Genomic DNA, 19,306 nt, shown 5'->3' on the forward strand with positions numbered 1-19,306 from the left:
TCATGCATACATGCTTTGTCTTTTTGGTTTTCACAGGCTGGCTGATGCAATAAACAGACCGGCCTCAGATGGGGCATCACTGTCAAACATGTATTTGCTTTTCTATTTCTCACACATTTTTTGGTTATGCTCTGATCCCACTTCAATTTGATGTCTTGTACGCTATTTCTCTTACAGGAAAGACTAGTTCAATGTGTGGAAAAGCCTATGAGAAAGCCATCTGCATCACTCTGAACACAGCTCCATTTGTAGTAGGACTACCCGTCTTTCCAAACAACTACAGGTGGATAAAAAGTTCAGAAAACCTATTTAGAAACAGTCATTGTATCTGAAAATCTTGGTTTTTGCTTTTAAATGCGTAAATGTGCTTGTAGTTGTGCATGCAACAAATTTGGTCTTGCACTGACAATCTCAGATGATTCAGCCAATTATGCAATACAAGCATTATTAGTGCTAACCGCTGTTGTTTTTCCGAGGCCACAGGTCCCTGCCACAAAACCTCTGCTCGCAAACTCCCTCAATGCATGAAGTCATACGGTAATTATGGCATACTCTTTCCCTTCACTTTACCCTTTAAAATAATTTTTAAGCACAATAACAATCTTAATTTGATGAAAAAAAAACATGCCAAATGTTAAAGTCTGATTACTAGCCAATTTACACTCTTCAGTTCTTTATCTCAGAGCACAGATAAAAGTGTTTTATAATATGCATTTTCATTTAAAACAACAATAACGTCACACACACACTTTTCCCCTTACTCAAAGCTCAATACATCAGAAGACTTTTAGCAAAACATGCCTTGATCTGAACTCCCACCGGTAATCCATCTTCCAAATAACTACTTTCTAAAAGACAAAAGAATTAGCTCTGATTTCTAACTAGGGATGGGAATAACAAGGACTCGAATTACTCTGATTTGAGTTTCTTAATGATTCTGTTATTGATTCTTTTAGTCATTTTAAAGAAATGCAAGAGCACGGTCAGTTGAAGTCAAAAGTTTACATACACCTTGCAGAATCTGCTAAATGTTAATTATTTTATCAAAATAAAAGGGATCATACAAAATGCATGTTATTTTTATTTTAGTACAGACCTGAATAAGATATTTCACATAAAAAGATGTTTAGTCCACAAGAGAAAATAATTCTTAATACTCGGTTGTTACCTGATTGATCCACAGCTGTGTTTTTTTGTTTAGTGATAGTTGTTCAAGAGTTTCTTGTGTGTCCTAAACAGTTAAACTGCCTGCTGTTCTTCAGAAAAATCCTTTACAAGGATTTGTGCGCCACAAATTCTTTGGTTTTCCAGCATTTTTTTGTGTATTTGGACCCTTTCCAACAATGACTGTATGATTTTGAGATCCATCTTTTCACACTGATGACAACTGAGGGACACATATGCAACTATTACAGAAGGTTCAAGCGCTCACTGATGCTTCAGAAGGAAAAAACATGCATGCATTAAGAGTCGGGGGTGAAAACTTTTGGAATTTGAAGATCAGGGTAAATGTAACTTATTTTGTCTTCTGGGAAACATGAGAGTATCTTCTGTAGCCTCTGAAGGGCAATACTAAATGAAAAAATATGATATTTAAGCAAAATAAGAAGAAATTGTACACATCTTCATTCTGTTCAAAAGTTTTCACCCCTGGCTCTTAATGCATTGTGTTTCGTTCTGAAGCACCAGTTATTGTTTAAACCTTCTTTAATAGTTACATGAGACCCTCAGTTGTCCTCAGTGTGAAAAGATGGAACTCAAAACCATACAGTCATTACTGGAAAGGGTTCAAATACACACAAATGCTGAAAAAACAATTTGTGGGACCTAAAGGATTTTTTTTTTTTTTGAAGAACAGAGGACAGTTTAACTGTTCAGGACAAACAAGGGACTCGTGAACCACTATCACTAAACAAAAAAACACAGCTGTGGATCATTTAGGTAACAACAAAGTGTTAAGAATCATGTATATGTAAACTTTTTAACGGGGTAATTTTTATAAATTCAACCATTTTTTTTTTCATTTGTGGACTATATGTAAATGTCTTTTATGTGAAATATCTTACTCATTTCAGTACTAAAAAAGTAACATGTTTTTTGTATGACCCCTCTTATTTTGATAAAATAATTAACATTTTGCAGATTCTGCAAGGTGTAAACTTTTGACTTCAACTGTACATATACTCTAGAGAAAAAGGCAATAGGAAAACAAAGCTAAAACCCAGACATTTTGGGCATTTTATCCAAGTACCAGTATTATTAGAACTGATTCTCAATTCCCAAACCTCAAGTTTACAAAAACATCTGCAGATCTCAGTTCAGTGAAACATTCCTATTTCCAGCTTTTTTCCCGCTTATCTCCTCACATGTAAGCTCTGCACAAACCTGGTTTTAAGATCTGTCTCTGTGATCCAATCACGAGTAGTCATCCGAGAAATATCACTGGGTACACCTGTTAGCATGGTTTAAATTGAGGTTTTAAAGGTGGAAAACCCCTAATATCTGGCATGCATTCTGATGCCCTAGACAAGATCTGATACAACATCCTCAAAAAAACTGAAACAATTACTTATGCTCACAAAACCTGCATTTATTTACCTAAAACACAGCAAAAACTAAAATATTGTGAGTATTATTATAATATAGATATAAAATAATATATTTTAAAATGTAATTTATTCCTATGATGTCAAAGCTGAATTTTCTGCAGTCTGAAGTGTCACATGATCCTTCAGAAATCATTCTAATATGCCAATTTGGTGCTCAAGAAACATTTCCTAATTTTATTAATGCTGAAAACAGTCGTTGATTGTGTGATTGTCACTATCATTCAATTTAATGCTTTCTTGCTGAATAAAATGTATTTAAAAAATAATAAATGACAAATAAAAACATAAAAACAATTACACTTGCTGAAAAAAAATACAAATACATATGAAATACAAATAAATGTATTTAATGGTGCATAAAAACAAAACCAAAACAAAATATGAGCTTGTTCCACATCTTAATACCAGGTGTAAACAGGAAATTTGAGACTAGGTTTTCCTTATGCTGCTTGGTAACGTTAGTCAAGCAACGACACAGCAGTTCAACAGAGACACGTGTTGCGGGGGTGTGACGGCTGTACTGACACGGCATGTATAAGAGACCATAAAGCTTTAATGAGATGTGCTGGTTATCTGCCATATTGGCTTGTTCTCACATAAGGGCTGTGTGTCTCTGGAGGGAAGCCACCACTTCACCTAATGTCACATCACAGCAGGCCACACACCTTCAGATCAGGTAACTTCAAATGAAATGGCCGGGGCTTCTCTGTTACGCAGAGCGCAAATGGAGATAAAACAGCTCATTTACAGGAGATAAGGGAAACCTAAGAGTGCACGCCAGCCATTATTCTCATTTCTTTAATGCAGTCTTCAAAAGAACACACAACCTTCAAAACACACACATCAGACCTCATCAGACAATGTAATGTAACTGAAAAAAAGACAAAGCTGACGGGGAATAAAAGGTTTTTGTGTGTTTGTAAAAGGCAGTAGAGTGAAAAGCTAAAAATTCAGCTTCAGTTTTCCCACATTCGCAGAGTTTATTCAGGCCACATCTGCAAAAATTTATTTTAACAGCTAAACAGAGGGCCAAGATTTCTGAGTCAAAATATGAAATAAAAACACCATATCAAACCAAAAACAATTTATAGAATTGTCAGCTGCCTGCAGGCCTTGCCTGAAGTGTAATTACGGCATTAAAAAAGTTGCATTCTACAGAAAATGGGAGCATGTTTCGTTCGTGGAAAGCACATAAAAAATAATGCTGAACACATTAATGGTAAGGTCATTTATATGAGGCATTTCAAAGGCTGGAGTTGAACTATAAACTTGCACGGGGTCAGTAAATTGCGTGGCGCATTTGAACAGTTAAAGACCGTAATTATACGCCTGGCAAAGTTTTAAAACATAATGGACATGAATGCCATTTAAGGTTTGGCTTTTACTCACATTGATCTGAGCCATTAATTAGCGCTAATCTATAGTGATTCGGGGAACATGTAATGCGTGTGAGTGTGTCCATTTGTACACATTAGCCCGACGGCAGTGGTGATGCTCACCAGCAAGTCACATTCGTGATGACTGATGATGTGATGTTAAAATACTTAGTGTGACAGCAGCTACATGACCGTTTAAAAGTCTCTCATGCTCACTAGGGATACAGTAAAAACAGTAAAACTGTGAAATATTATTGCAATTTAAAATAACTGTGTTCTATTTCAATATATATTAAAATGAAATTTATTCCTTAGTCTTCAGTGTCACATGATCCTTCAGAAATCAGTCTAATATGCTTATTTGTTAATCAAGAATCATGTCCCATTATAACTAATGTTAAATTTTTTTGTGGAAACCATGATACATTTTATATATGTGACCCTGGACCACAAAACCAGTCTTAAGTAGCACGGGTATATTATATATGTAAATTATATGTATATTATATATGTATATTTATGTAGCAATAGCCAACAATACTATGTATGGGTCAAAATTATTGATTTTTCTTTTATGCCAAAAATCATTAGGATATAAAGTAAAGATCAAGTTCCATGAAGATATTTTGTAATTTTACTCCCATAAACATATCAAAACTTAATTTTTGATTAGTAATATGCATTGCTAAGAACTTCATTTGGACAACATTAAAGGCGATTTTCTCAACATCTTGATTTTTTTGCACCCTTACATTGCAGATATTCAAATAGTTGTATCTCAGACAAATATTGTCCTGTTCTAACAAGCCATATATCAATGCAAAGCTTATTTATTCAGTTTATAAATCTCAGTTTAAAAAAATTGACCCTTATGACTGATTTTGGGGTCCGGGGTCACATATTCAGATTTTTTTAAAGAATAGAATGTTTGGATGCAATGATGATTTGAATTCAAAATTCAACATTGGCCCCGAACATTCAGCAACAACCTAGAACATTCTAGCAAATACAAAGCAACAACCTGGCAACCACCTAGAATGCTCTGGAAATCATACAGGAACAGTCTAGCAACTACTCGTTAAAAAAAAAAATGAAATAGTAGAAATACCAGAAACATCCAACCAAAAATATACTATATATATTTTTTTCTCTAAATAATAAATAATATGTGACCCTGGACCACAAAACCAGTCATAAGGGTCAGTTTTTCGAAACTGAGAAACTATTTGAAAATCTGGAATCTTGAGAAAATCACATTTAAAGTTGTCCAAATTAAATTCTTCAATGCATATTACTAATCAGAAATTACGTTTTGATACATTTACGGTATGAAATTTGCAAAATAGTTTAATGGAACATGATCTTTACTTAATATCTTAATGATTTTTGGCACAAAAGAAAAAATGGATAATTTTGACCCATAAAATGTATCTTTGGCCATTGATAGTATGATAATATAGTATGATAATAAATGTCTTACTATAACAATGTGAGACCTTGGACCGCAAAACCAGTCAGTAAGGTCAGTTTTTTAAAACTGGGATTTATCATCCCATCTGAAGCTGAATAAATAAGCTTTCCATTGATGTATGGTTTGTTAGGATATACAATATTTGGCTGAGATGTGACTATTTACAAAAACATCTGAATATTGAGAAAATCACCTTTAAAGTTGCCCATATTAAGTTCTTAGCAATGCATATTACTAACCAAAGTTTTGATATATGTACGGTAGGAAATTTACTAAATAACTTTATAGAACATGATCTTTACTTAGTATCCTAATGACTGTTGGCATAAAAGAAAAATCAATAATTTTGACCCATACAATGTATTGTTGGCTATTGCTGCAAATATACCCGTGCTACCTATGACCGGTTTTGTGGTCCAGGGTCACATATACTAATGCATTGTTTTTAAGATCCAAATGAATCTAAATATCATTGCTATTTTACACCACTGTGGGAATATTTTGCAGAATAAGCAGAGAGGAATATCACAGCCTATTTATTTAATCTGTTTATGGTGTATTTTCACAGAAAATGCCCATTAGACACTTCACAGCGGCACACTTGGACTCATTATGGAAACAAAAGCACTGAGTGGAACTACTGCTTCCCTCAAAACTTCATTAGAGCTTGGCCGAGGATGTGTTCAACCTTTAGTTGCACAATGTTTTTCCCCCTCTGGCAACAGGATTGGATGACACAGTGAGTCCAGAGCGTGCACTAAATATGGGATTAAATTACATCACAGAACTGTGGCAAAACGAAGAGGCGTTTGAGCTTTAATAAAGCCACAGATGAAGTTTGCAGCTTCCGAGGGCAATGGCTAATCTGCATGAGCAAGCTGTGAGACCGATACAAGTAATTTTGCCTGTGCAAAACGTGTGCGGATCTCTGTTCCCTTGGAACATAAAATAGTAACAGCACAGCGCTCGACAAACACGGCATCTTCAGGCCTGCAGAGAATGAAGGTAAACACGGGACATGGACTGATTTGTTCTGACACGCCAACCAGAGCATCACTTCCACTTAAGCAAGATGTGCTTTGGACTGGGCCTGCAGATGAGCATCTCCAGGGAGCATGGAGAGCAGGAGAGACAGCTCTATCGGTGGAGATCACAACGTGGCAACACATGCACCCTGAATTAGCATCAAAGAGCTTAGCGATCTGGGGAACATCCGTTGACACTTCTGCTCGCCCCACGCTAGCTCAGATACGCCGCTTAAGCTTTAAAGCATTGTTCAAACGGGCAATTGCAAGAGGAAACTGTTTTAAATTATCCCAAGAAAGGCAGTCATTTCACTTTCCGCTTTATTGTGCATGTTTGGAGCATGAGAGAGAGAGAGGGGAGGACGATAACAGGAAGCTGAGACAAGTTAATCTCTAGCAGTCGCTTCTATTCAGAAGCATGTTGGCTGTGTTGGAAAACGTTGGTTTCGAACTCGATAGCAATCAAGCAATTATGCACCGCAGGAGCGAACAACAGGCCGGCTGGGACACCCAGCGATCGCCCCACTGAGACAACAGGACCACGTCTGCCTTTGCTCAGAAGTCCAAAGGGGTTCCCCGGGTTCCTATGCTGCATTCCTGCCTGTTTGTCATGATAAAGATGAAAAAGACCTGGAGGAGACAAAACAGATGCACAATGGTGCTCCTGTGTCTGTTTTCCACTCGGAGAGAAACCTTTTCTCAATTACCGCTCGCAGTGGGAGCCCTCTGTCAGCCAGGGCTTATTGCCACCCTGTGCCATTCATCTTAAATTAAATGGCTTAATCAATGCCAAGACAGAGTGGAACAACATGGCAGTACAGTAAGTAATTACCCCTCTCCCATAGAGAACAACGCAACACAAGCCTCTGCCAGCGAACTCGGCGCTGAACCCCACACCTGTATGCGCACTCGTAAACACAACGGTACTGTTTAGTGCAACCGCTGAGATTTTACCACTTTGCCAGTGAGTAAACAATGCCACATTTTATTTGGGACATTATGCATGAAAATCTATTACAGATTACAAAAAGTATGGAAAATCATAAACAGCATCTGAGTGACAAACCAACAAACTAATGTTTGTTGTACTATATGTATCTGTATCTACAGTTGAGGTCAAAAGTTCACATACACCTTGCAGAATCTGCAAAATGTTAATTATTTTATCAAAATAAGAGGGATCATACAAAATGCATGCTTTTTTTTAATTAGTACTGACCTGAATAAGATATTTCACATAAAAGATGTTTACATATAGTCCACAAGAGAAAATAATAGTTGAATTTATAAAAATGACTCTGTTCAAAAGTTTACATACACTTGATTCTTAATACTGTGTTGTTCCCTGAATGATCCACAGCTGTTTTTTTTTTTGTTTGTTAGTGATAGTTGTTCATGAGTCCCTTGTTTGTCCTGAAGAGTTAAACTGCCCCCTGTTCTTCAGAAGAATCCTTCAGGTCCCACAAATTCTTTGGTTTTTCAGCAATTTTGTGTATTTGAACCCTTTCCAACAATGAGTGTGTGATTTTGAGATCCATCTTTTCACACTGAGGACAACTGAGAGACTCATACGCAACTATTACAGAAGGTTCAAACGCTCACTGATGCTTCAGAAGAAAACACAATGCATTAAAGGCTATTAAGCTTTTTTTCACTTTCTGAATTTTAGTCAGTGTGTGGTGTGTATGTTCGGGCATAAAAAAGATCTACAAAGTTACAAATCTCAAAGTCCACTCCAAAGGGAGATATTTTGTTTTAAAAAAAATCTACATTGAACGGCTCCTTTGGACTACAGCGTTTGTTTTCCGCATGCAATGATGTCACAACGCGGTCCGTTAAAATATCATTAAATTACATCCCGCCTAGGGAAATTCAAATTGTTGGGGAGGGGGGGTGTAGCGGTGTGTAGGGATGAGGTGGGGGATTAACCAAACTTTAGAGATGCAGCGCAGAGAGCCGCTTCAACGAGCTGCAGAGCGGCGGGTATAAACACAAACATTGACTAGAGTGCCCGCTTCAGAGCAGTAACACATTGCAGACGTGTGCAGTACAGGGGGTCGAAACACATGCCAAATCTGCAATCCACTCCGGTTGCCGCGTCAGAGCCGCAAAGCGCCGCAGATGTGTGCAGTGTGTGGTAAGAGATTTATTCATCATACAGTGTAGATAGCTTCACTTATTACGCGAGTGTTTTTTTAAAATGCATAAACTTGCACTAGACTAGGCTAGGCTGATCAGTGATGATGTTCTTTGATAATGTTAGGCTGCTTTTAGCCTTATGCTGGAGCTGGTTTCGGGCAATGAAACTAAGTATGTAAAATTAATTAAGTAAGTATTAAGTAAGTATTTACTCACCCTCCATGCATCCTAGGTGTATATGACTTCCTTCTTTCAGACGCATGCAGTCGGAGTCTAATAAAGTCTAATAAAACGTTTCCATTCATAATAAAAAGTACCTCACACGGCTCCCGGGGATCTCCTGTAGCGAATCAATGCGTTTTTATGAGAAAAATATCCATATTTAAAACGTAAGATTCACTATTAATCTAGCTTGCACTAACTGCTTTGACAAGGGGCGTGGCAGTACTGAAACACTGTCTAAGCTGTTTGCCACTGGGACACACTGGGACAGCTAACTAATCATAACACATTTCCTTTTTTCGGAAGGTCTTCATTAAACCCTGAACTAATCGATACCTAAAAGGTACTGTAATAATGTAAATGATGTGAAAAATAATGTGTTTTTCGAACCACCAAGCATGAGAACATGTTCTAGTACACCCCCAAAACAAAATCAAGACTTTGTAAAACAGCATAATAGGACTCCTTTAAGAGCCGGGGGGTGAAAATTTTTGAACAGAATAAAAATGTGTACATTTTTCTTATTTTGCCTAAATATCATATTTTTTTTTTTCATTTAGTACTCCCCTTCAGAAGCTACAGAAGATATTTACATGTTTTCCCAGAAGACAAAATAAGTTAAATGATGTTCAAAAAGTAAATATGTTCAAATTAAAAAAATCCACCCCCACCCCCCAGCTCTTAATGCATCGTGTTTCTTCTGAAATGCTGAAAAACCAAAGAATTTGTGGAACCTGAAGGATTTTTTTCTGAAGAACAGCAGGCAGTTTAACTATTCAGTACAAACTAAGGAGCTTATGAACAACTATCACTAAACAAACAAACAACCAAACAAAAAAAAAAGAAGAAACACAGCTGTGGATAATTTTTAATGGGGCCATTTTTATAAATAAACTATCATTTTCTCTTGTGGACTATATGTAAATGTCTTTTATGTGAAATATCTTATTCAGGTCAGTACTAAATAAAAAAAATAGCATGCATTTTGTATGATCCCTCTTATTTTGGTAAAATAATTAACATTTTGCAGATTCTGCAACGTGTATGTAAACTTTTGACTTCAACTGTATCTATCTATCTACAGTATCTATCTATCTCTCTACGCACACACACACACACACACAGTACTGGAAAAAATAAATGAATGAAATAAATGAAGGAATAAGTCACCATTTTCATTTCTGGGTGACTTATCCCTTCAAGTGGTTTTAGACTGAATTGTGAGTCTTTCTGATGATTCATCAAAAAGAATCTCATCAAAAGAGTCCTTCATTGAAAGATTAATTCACAAAATGGACTACAATGTTGCTGTAGTGTGTAATCAGCACTGGCAGGGCAAAATAAAGATGTTTTTCCAATTTATTGTCTTTTTTCTTACAGTCCTTCACTTTGATATTCAATTTAAGCTGCAAGCTCGTAACCAGGGTTTTGAAAAATTCAAGTGAAGACAATTTACTTGTTTTTTTTTTTATTTAATGAGTTAAATTTAAAAATATCACAACCCACAGGAAGCTGAATTGGAATAACATGAATTGTAATTCAACAAATCTTCACACTTCAAGGCTTTTTAAATAGTTTCCAAAGCTTTCAAACAAGGCTTTCTCAAGGAAACATTCAAGTTTTATGAATTGCTTTAAGTTAATTTCCTTGCATTTAAATTTGAATTGCAATTCTGCATTCTATTTCAGAACTGACTGGGAATTAAAAAAGACATTTTTAATTCAATTTTAAATGGCACACAGGCCCATTCACAAATTTAATTTGCCATCGTTTGGCCATGATTCATGCAACAGGAATCAAAAACAGTAAACAAAACCAATTATTGTTAAAATAAATTATTTTTAATAAAATGAAACATTTCTGAATAAGAAATGATTTTTGATTCCAAACCCTATGTAAACACTAAGCCTGTGTATATATGACTAACAACATCAAAAATGCATTTTGAAGGCGTACTTGGGTATCTGTGCTGAATTGCTGAGTGTATTATGGGCCTAATGATTTGCAATCAACACAGGTAAAGAAAGTGAATGAGAGAAAACGGCAAACATAACAATTGATTTAATGAAACGATTTAAATGATCCAGCATGCGTCTTGTCAAAAATGGCTGAGAAGTGTTCATTAAAAGCTGGCTGAGGGAACTGGCAGCATCACGTCTGCTAAAATTACCATACATTAGCGCACTTACCTTGTTTTGTATGATTAATGAAGAGCGTTGCCACTTGCACCCTAAACGGCTGTACTGGGGCTAGTTTTAATCAGCCATCAGCGTGCAGAGCAAAACACAGCACTATAACAGCCACTTTTACACAGGCAAAACTGGAATGGGCTAAGATCACTTCTCTTTCCATATTTAAGAGAAAAGTGTACACTGAAAGGAGATGCCGCACATGCACAAACCAAAAGACAAACATTTACACGTCCTCATATAAACACACACGAATAACCAAAGGAGAGTTTGTTTTTGTACTCACATCTGAATTAAAGCGGAGCTGACAGATGTTGCAAGAAATAACTTGCTTTTTCTTGGGAGGAATGGAGACTCCAAATGTGTGGTTGATTACTGCTTTCTGGACAGGGTCCATCTGGAAGACAAAGAGCAGAGGAACACACTTTAGGGCGCTGGTGTGGACTACAGTCTGTTTGTTGTCAGAGTTTGAATCATTTGGCTGGTGTAAAAGGGTTTTTCTGAACTTACTGTGCTCTTAAACAAATCTTCAGTTCACAGTTGGTACAGCGGTAATCTGTCTATTTTGTTGATGTGAACTGCTACTACTGATGTTAATATTCCATCTTTTCATGATATAAAATCAAAGTCATTTGGGGTTAGAAATAAATACTTTTATCTATAAAACATGCAATAAATTGACAGTAAATACATTTATAATGTTACAAAAATAGGTTTTCATCAAAAAATACTGTAAAACATTTATCCCAGTTTTCATAAAATTATGAAGCAGCACAACAGATATTAGTAAGATATGTTTCTTGAGCAGCATATCTGCATATTAGATGATTTCTGACGAATCATGTGACACTGAGGACTGGAATAATTACTGATTTAAAATTCAGCTTTGCAATGCAGAAATAAATTACATTTTAAAATATATTAAAACAAAAAACAGTTATTTTAAATTGTAATAACATTTCATAATATTACTGTTTTTACTGTATTTTTAATCAAATAAATTCAGACTTAGTGTATTTTATATGCTTCCGGTTAGTTTTAAAAAGCCTGCTTTAGGACAATTTCATATTTAACATTATTAAAATATAAACATAAAATGTTGTCACTGAGGTGGTATGCTTTCAAAAGGTACTAATATATACCATTTAGGTGTGAATATGTACACTTTAGGTACTAATATGTGGATCATTCCAAGAAATCGGTGCCTTTTTGCATCCTTAAGAAATAATCAAACATTGATTTAATATAACAACAGATAAATGTGCAATTTAAAAACATAACAATACTATGTATGCTTTCATCAAAAAATCAATTAAATATTATTTTAAATAAATTAAATAGCATTTATGCTGGTAAGGGTAAGGTTTTTGGCCTGTCCCTCACTATGATTTTTCTTTTTCAGCAGGACTATTAATTAGCAAAATTATGGCAAAATTATATAAAAGGCACATTTGCATATTGTTGTAAATATAGTCTCATTATTAAGCAATGTTTTTGGCATAAGTATGCATTTTTTCTATTCATGTCAGCCCTGTTACCCTCATCTAAAAACACCTGTAAAATAATGTACATTCAAGTGGCATCATTTCTAGGAGGTTACATCATCTCACAATCAGGATTCCAAAACTTAAAACACAAGCTTGTTTCTCTCACTCCTCTATAATGTTCTATTTTTGATGATTTATGAGGCTTGACTGAGCTTGGCCATTATGCAATGTCAATCCTGTTACCATTTTTAAAATGTAAATTTAAACAATTATTTCTTACATTTAATATAAACAATATCTACAAGTAAAATCCTTTCAAAGTGTACAATATGTGCTTTTTAGCAATTAGCAAATTCGTTTGAAATAATCAAACCTGTTACTGTCAACCTGTTACTTTTTAGAGTAACAGGTTTTGACGTGGGTAACAGGGATGACATTGATTAGGTTTGACCCTGTTTTTAAAGATCGTCAAACATTTTAAAGGTCACCCTTGGTATATTATTGAGCTAATGCCTATATCGTTCAGTGGCATTTGAGTTCTAATTAAACTATAGAATTTAGTAACGCTTGTGTCGGTAACAGGGTTGACAAAAATACCAAAACATGAGGTAGAAAAATAGTTATTAAATAATAAATGACATAGCCTGAGATAGCACAGTACAATTTCTTGTCATTTTAGGGTGTCTCCATTTCATAGATATTTAAAAAATATTGATTAAACTTTTTTTTTTTTTTTTTCAATTTTTCCACATTTGTACTAATATGCACCATTTCGGGGTAAATAAGGAAGGTAAACAATTTCTGATTTACTAATGCAGGATAACTGAAGAATGCAGGTGTAAATGACAGCACAAACCAACCAGCCAACCAAACAAAAAGTGTGACAGAGATTTGCATCATAAAATTTGGAGAAAACATTTCTCCTTGCAAACCTTAAGATTCTAATTTGAAGTCCAAGCCAACTGACTGTTTATCTGAGTCGAGTCATGTTGATTTTGTGAACTAGATTTGAGTTTCCATCTCTGCTCAACAGCGGTTTCTATTGCAGCAAGTGCCTGGGTTCTATGCACGTTTGGTGGTAAATTCTAAGTGACAAAAACAAACAAAACAGTAAAGCTGGCATCTTCTTGTCCTGACTCGTTAACTAGTTGCAGTGGTACCCAGCTGCTGCTAGTACTCATTGATGAACGCACCAAAAATTTCAAATCGTAAAGAGACCAAGAAAATAATCAAAAAAGTATGAAATCAGCAATATAAATGAGAGTTAGAAAAAAATAAGTTGATGTAAGATGTGAATCAGACACACATAGTCTCGACGACCCTGAATGCTAGGTGGAAATGAGAGCAATAAGGATCCCAAGCTGCAGGCAAGACAGCTGTTTAATGGTGAGAATCAATGGCAGCCTTGCTGGTCTCCTGGGCTCAACCTGATCGAAATAGATACTTTGATTACTGAACCAAGGAGGATGAAGACAGGAAAGCAAATGTGAACTCTGCCACATCAGAACAGGAGAGCATCCAAGCACCTCTGTGGACTTGATCACTTGCAGCCTCTGAAGTTCTGCCAGCTAGTTATCCCTCATTCAAACAAATAAAATGAAATTCGAGCAAACAAAAGCCTTTTATAAACCTTTACAAATATGCCCTCATTTTCTCCAATTAAATCCTAAATGCTTGTAATGTGACAGCGAAATGACACAACAAATACAATTACTGCAATCCAGAAATAGCTCAGCGTAGGCTGGGTTTTAACATTTACAGGCATGTATTAAAATCAAACAAATATTTTCATCTAAACAGTGAAAAGTTTGTTCAAGTTCAGAGCAGTTGCTCTTTTCATATAAATAATTGTCTTCCATCTTTGAACACTGAATAGAAACATTAAAACAAAAGATTCTTTTTGATTGCTTTTTATAAATGTTTAAATGCAATGATTTGACAAGTAAAAGTCAACATCTGGTTTGTGCCAGAGCTAACGCATCAATCAAAAACATCTGCCATTATTTATTCAACCTTTTTTTTTGTAAAACACAAAAGAATGTTTTTGAATAATCTTCACACATCTCATTTCCAGCTGTCAAGCTCCCAAAAAAAAAGATAAACACCATGTGTGTGCTATTTTCCCTCCAGCACAGCTCTAAAATATCATTTTATAACATTTAAATGAAAAAAGTGTAAACGTGATGTCTTGACATGCCAGTGTGTCATAAGCGAAGCTGTGACTTCGATTTTTTAAATTTAAAATTTATATTTTTTAAAGAAATCTCTTATGTTTACCAAGGCTGAATTTATTTGATCAAGAGTAAAACCATAACTAATGACAAATATCATCAGCTTTTAAAAGAACTATTTTACCCCTTTAACTGTCACCGCCTTTTTTGAACATAGACATGAAAGTGCAAACTTAAATTGTTATAATTCATGAACAAACACATTTTCTAATATGATTTTGAAGTACCATTTCCATGGTAATACAAGGAAGAATTCTGAGCTTTTAAACTTTCAATTAATATAGAATTTATGATAATTTCTAAGGATGGGATGATAAATCGTTGCAATGCGAATCGAGAAATGAATTGAGATTTTCCAAACACATCGCGATTCTTTCTCAAATCGATTCTGAGCTTAGTTTTGAACAGCAGATGACACTGCTTGCTTTAGACACAGCCGTACTCTGCTTGTTTCCAAATCCTTACACGCACCTGAACCTAAAATAATTATTTATACATTTTAAAAAGGTTGAAGCGAAATACAAGGGTGTTCACAGAGAGCTGTTTACAATAATCTCACGTCATAAAAGCATTCTGAGCCGAGGTGAAATTACATGACTCAGCCGAACGCACAAGTTCTCTTTAGCACTCTTCTTCACGAGAATTTGAGTGTGCAGTTAAAATCCAAGCTCAGAATCGATTCCAAAGAGAATGGTGATGCATTCGGAAGATCTCAGAATCGATCCACAAATCGATTTATTGTCCCATCCCTAATAATTTCTAAAACAAGGAAAAAGCCATCGTAAAAACAGACTTTTGGTGACAAAGATCAGAACTAAGTTATGATATAGATTTTTTAAGGTGCACACATGTCATAAATGAATCTATTACTGTTCCTACATAATTTGTAACAAAAAAAAAAAAACAATGGTAAAATATCTATTTAGGAGTCTTAAGCCATTTCTCAATATGTGTTCTTGTCTGTACTTGTGTTCTTGTCTTGCCGTCACCCAAGTACTGTTCCAATTCAAAGTTTACATCTAGCCAAGCACAGTTCAAAACCCTGGATGTGTTTTTACTCTGTCCCTTTTATCAAGCATGCATCAAGAGGAGACTTGTGCGAACCTGAGGCATGTATCCCAGAATGCATTTCGCACCAATTAGAGAGCGTTAATGAAGAAAAAATCCGCAAATTTTTCAAAATTTTACTGTTATTGTGTCATGAAATGTACTTTTAAGAGTATTTCAGGTGAGAATGTAGTTGTTTAAAACTCAAATGTGTGGTTTGTTTATAAAGACAGCGCCTATTTGAAAATTTGTTTCGCCGATTTCTGAGATGTGAGCTCCAGATGAACACCGGGCGCTCAGTGCTCATGTATCCCGCAGAGAGAGCCTCACCACGGCTTCACATGCCTGGTAGATATGTTTTGATGCTGGTTTAAGCTGGTCCTTTGCTGGTTTAAGCTGATCATGTTGCTGGTCAAGGACCAGCATAAACCAGCGAAGGACCAGCATGAACCAGCAAAGAACCAGCTTAAACCAGCATCAAAACATACCTAACTAGCATCCCAGCATCAAAACATAGCTACCAGCATATGGTGGTTTTTTCACCAGGGTTGTCCTTCTGACGTTTGCCGCTGATTCTGATGTCTCTGTAGTGGTTAAACGAGAGGTATAATTCGTTTTGAGTAAATCTAACAGCTAATTTTTGGTCTTGTGAATCTATTATTTATTCCAAGTCATATAGTTTTGACTGAGGACAAGTTATGCTTCATAAATTATTTATTTATCAATCGTAATTCAACGCTGACTTCGTAGCATGCATTTGACTGAATTGTTTACTTTTGCCTTTATTTCCGATTAACTTACGTAAGTCTCTTATACTTTATACTTATACTTTTATAACAGCTAATATTGTTCATTAAAACTGACATTTAACAAAAAAGGCAGAGTTGTGCTCGTTAGGTTTCATTTTATCATACATAGTGTAAATATGTATTATACACAGTGCACATATTGCCTAAATCAAAAATTAATATATTTTATTTTTTAAAATGAGTACAAAAAGAGGGTTGTGGTTTATATTTTGAAGAAAACAAAAAGAGGCAGTGGTGTTTGATATCATTTCGTTTTACTGTAATGCGTGTACGCGTTGCATGAAACGCATTTTTGTCACTATTAAATTAAATGTTTAAATATTAAATATGTTTAAATGAAACAGAAAAGAGGCAGTGCTGTTTGATATAATATTTCGTTTCACTGTAATGTTATGTACATTGCCTGAACTACATTTTTGCAGCTATGAATGTGTTTAAATGAAAACGAAACGAGGCGTTGGTGGTTGATATCATATTTCTTCATGTAAATCCATACAGTGAAGATAACCGGAGTAGAAGATATTAAGTTTGTACTCCCGAGCCAAACTTGTGAAACACAAACTTGTGAAACACAAACTTTGTGTACTTGGTATTGAGAAACGGCCTTAGTCCTTTCCAAGGATATATAGTTTGCCATGATTATAATAGGATTTAATTGCAATATAGTGACGTAAACAAAAAAATAAAATTAATTATAATTAAATTAATAAAACGTAATTTATTCCTGTGATGCAAATCTGAATTTTCAGCATCATTACTCCAGTCTTCAGTGTCACATGATCTATTAGACATCATTCTAATATGTTGATTTGCTGCTCAAGAAATATTTTTTTTACTATTAGATTTTTGCCAGGATTCTATGATGAATAGAAAGTTAAAAATAACAACATTTATTTTAATAATAATTTGTAACATTATAAATTAATTCACTGCTACTCCATACTTTTGAACAGTATTGTAATTAAAAGCATCAGAGCTGGATTTTCAGCGAATAACTACTAACTTTAACAGCAAGTAGTGTCCCTGTTAATTTATATTTATAGATAAAATAATCTAACCAATAAAAATATGCCAGAAACATGCAATGCTTAAATTACATACAATTACAGCAGCAATAATGACAAGGACTATTCAATAGTTTCTAACTGTGGTAGGGACATGTTTCCGTTCATATGGTATCCCAAATCTACGCTCATGGATCTGAGAATTTAATGAGACAAGAAAATAAACGGACAAAATTTAACAAGCTCTAAAATATGTGCTGTGCAGCGTCCAACAGGATTACGCACAGTGTTTCACTACTTCTCGAAGCCATGCATGAAACCCTGGCACGAGAGAGACGACTTCTGAGTTTGCCTCCAAGTCATTTAACCATTTCACACACTCGTCTCTCTGAGCAAGAAAGCATTTCACAGCTCACTTAAACAAACAGACAGAAAAAGCCCAGCATACTCAACTTGAGGCACAATCCTGGCATATTTTACCTGGAGCAAACGGAGAGCGTCCATAGCGCACTTTTGTGTGGAATCACAAGCGAAGATAGAGACGTGGTGTGGCGTGCGCTCCGACAGCGATGCGGTGGAGGTCTGTTTGCACAGCAACACCTCTCCCTCTCTCGCTCTCTCTCTCCATCTCTCAAACACACATGCACGCTCGCTCGTTGTCACCCTGCCTGCCTGCTGATCCTTGCATCTCAGGCTGATTAGCTCTGAATAACTGATGAGCTTGGGTAAACAGGAGTCAACTCTACACAGCGAATTCTGTTCACTCCTGATAAGAGTTGGTATGAACTCGGTCCATTAAGTATTTACGACAGTTACCCTTCGAGCTGGATGGATTACACCTAAAGCCTTGACTTTATTTAACTAAAATGGATGGTTTGAATGAATTCCATGTTAACCAGCTGGATGTTTAACTTAATGACATTTCAAGCCCAGTTCACAGCGACAGCAATTAAATCAGTGGATCACTGAAAGTCTGCAAGTCCCTGCGCTGCTAGTTTTTAGCACTGACAGCACTGTCAGTGGATAGAAGCAGATTTTTGTATTTCTTTTGAGCATTTTGAGTGAACAATATTTTTTTAAATTTCAGTATATACATATACATTTTGTAAACTACGAAAATATTTAGTTTTTAATGTTTTTTTAAAGAAATCTCTTATGCTCAAAGTTCCATTTATTTGATTTGAAAATACAGAAAAAAATAATATTATGAAACATTTCTGCAATTTAAAATAACCGTTTTCTATTTTAATATACTTTAAAATATAATTTATTTCTGTGATGCAAAGCTGAATTTTCATCAGCCATTACTCCAGTCTTTAGTGTCATATGATCCTTCAGAAATAATTCTAATATGCTGATTTATTATCAATGGAAACAATTGTGCTGCTTAATATTTTTTGGAACCTGTGATACTATTTTCAGGATCATTCACTTTTTATCAATTTAACATCCTTACTGAATAAAAATATACATTTCTTCGAAAGAAAGAAAAAAATTACTGACCCCAAACTTTGAACGATAGTGTATATTATTAAAAAAAGATTTTTATTTTAAATAAATGCTGCTCTTTTTATCATTTTATTCCTCAAAGAATCCTGAAAAAAGGATCACAGGCTCCAAAAAAATATTAAGCACAACGATTTCCAACACTGATAATAAGTCAGCACTGAAGACTGGAGTAATGATGCTGAAATTTC

The 19,306-nt window shown here is 35.2% G+C and overlaps 1 protein-coding gene across 2 annotated transcripts in view; it reads right to left on the bottom strand.

Moving 5' to 3' along the window:
• Window positions 1–19,306, bottom strand: part of znf385b (zinc finger protein 385B) — a 183,688-nt gene that overhangs the window by 23,247 nt on the left and 141,135 nt on the right. For both annotated transcript variants that reach the window (XM_051118304.1, XM_051118303.1), the window contains exon 4: window positions 11,318–11,428. In XM_051118304.1, coding sequence (XP_050974261.1) covers window positions 11,318–11,428 — 111 coding nt within the window. The remainder of the gene's footprint in view (window positions 1–11,317; window positions 11,429–19,306) is intronic.

The sequence above is a fragment of the Labeo rohita genome, chromosome 9, assembly GCF_022985175.1.
Source record: "Labeo rohita strain BAU-BD-2019 chromosome 9, IGBB_LRoh.1.0, whole genome shotgun sequence".
In the NCBI taxonomy this organism is placed as follows: domain Eukaryota; kingdom Metazoa; phylum Chordata; class Actinopteri; order Cypriniformes; family Cyprinidae; genus Labeo; species Labeo rohita.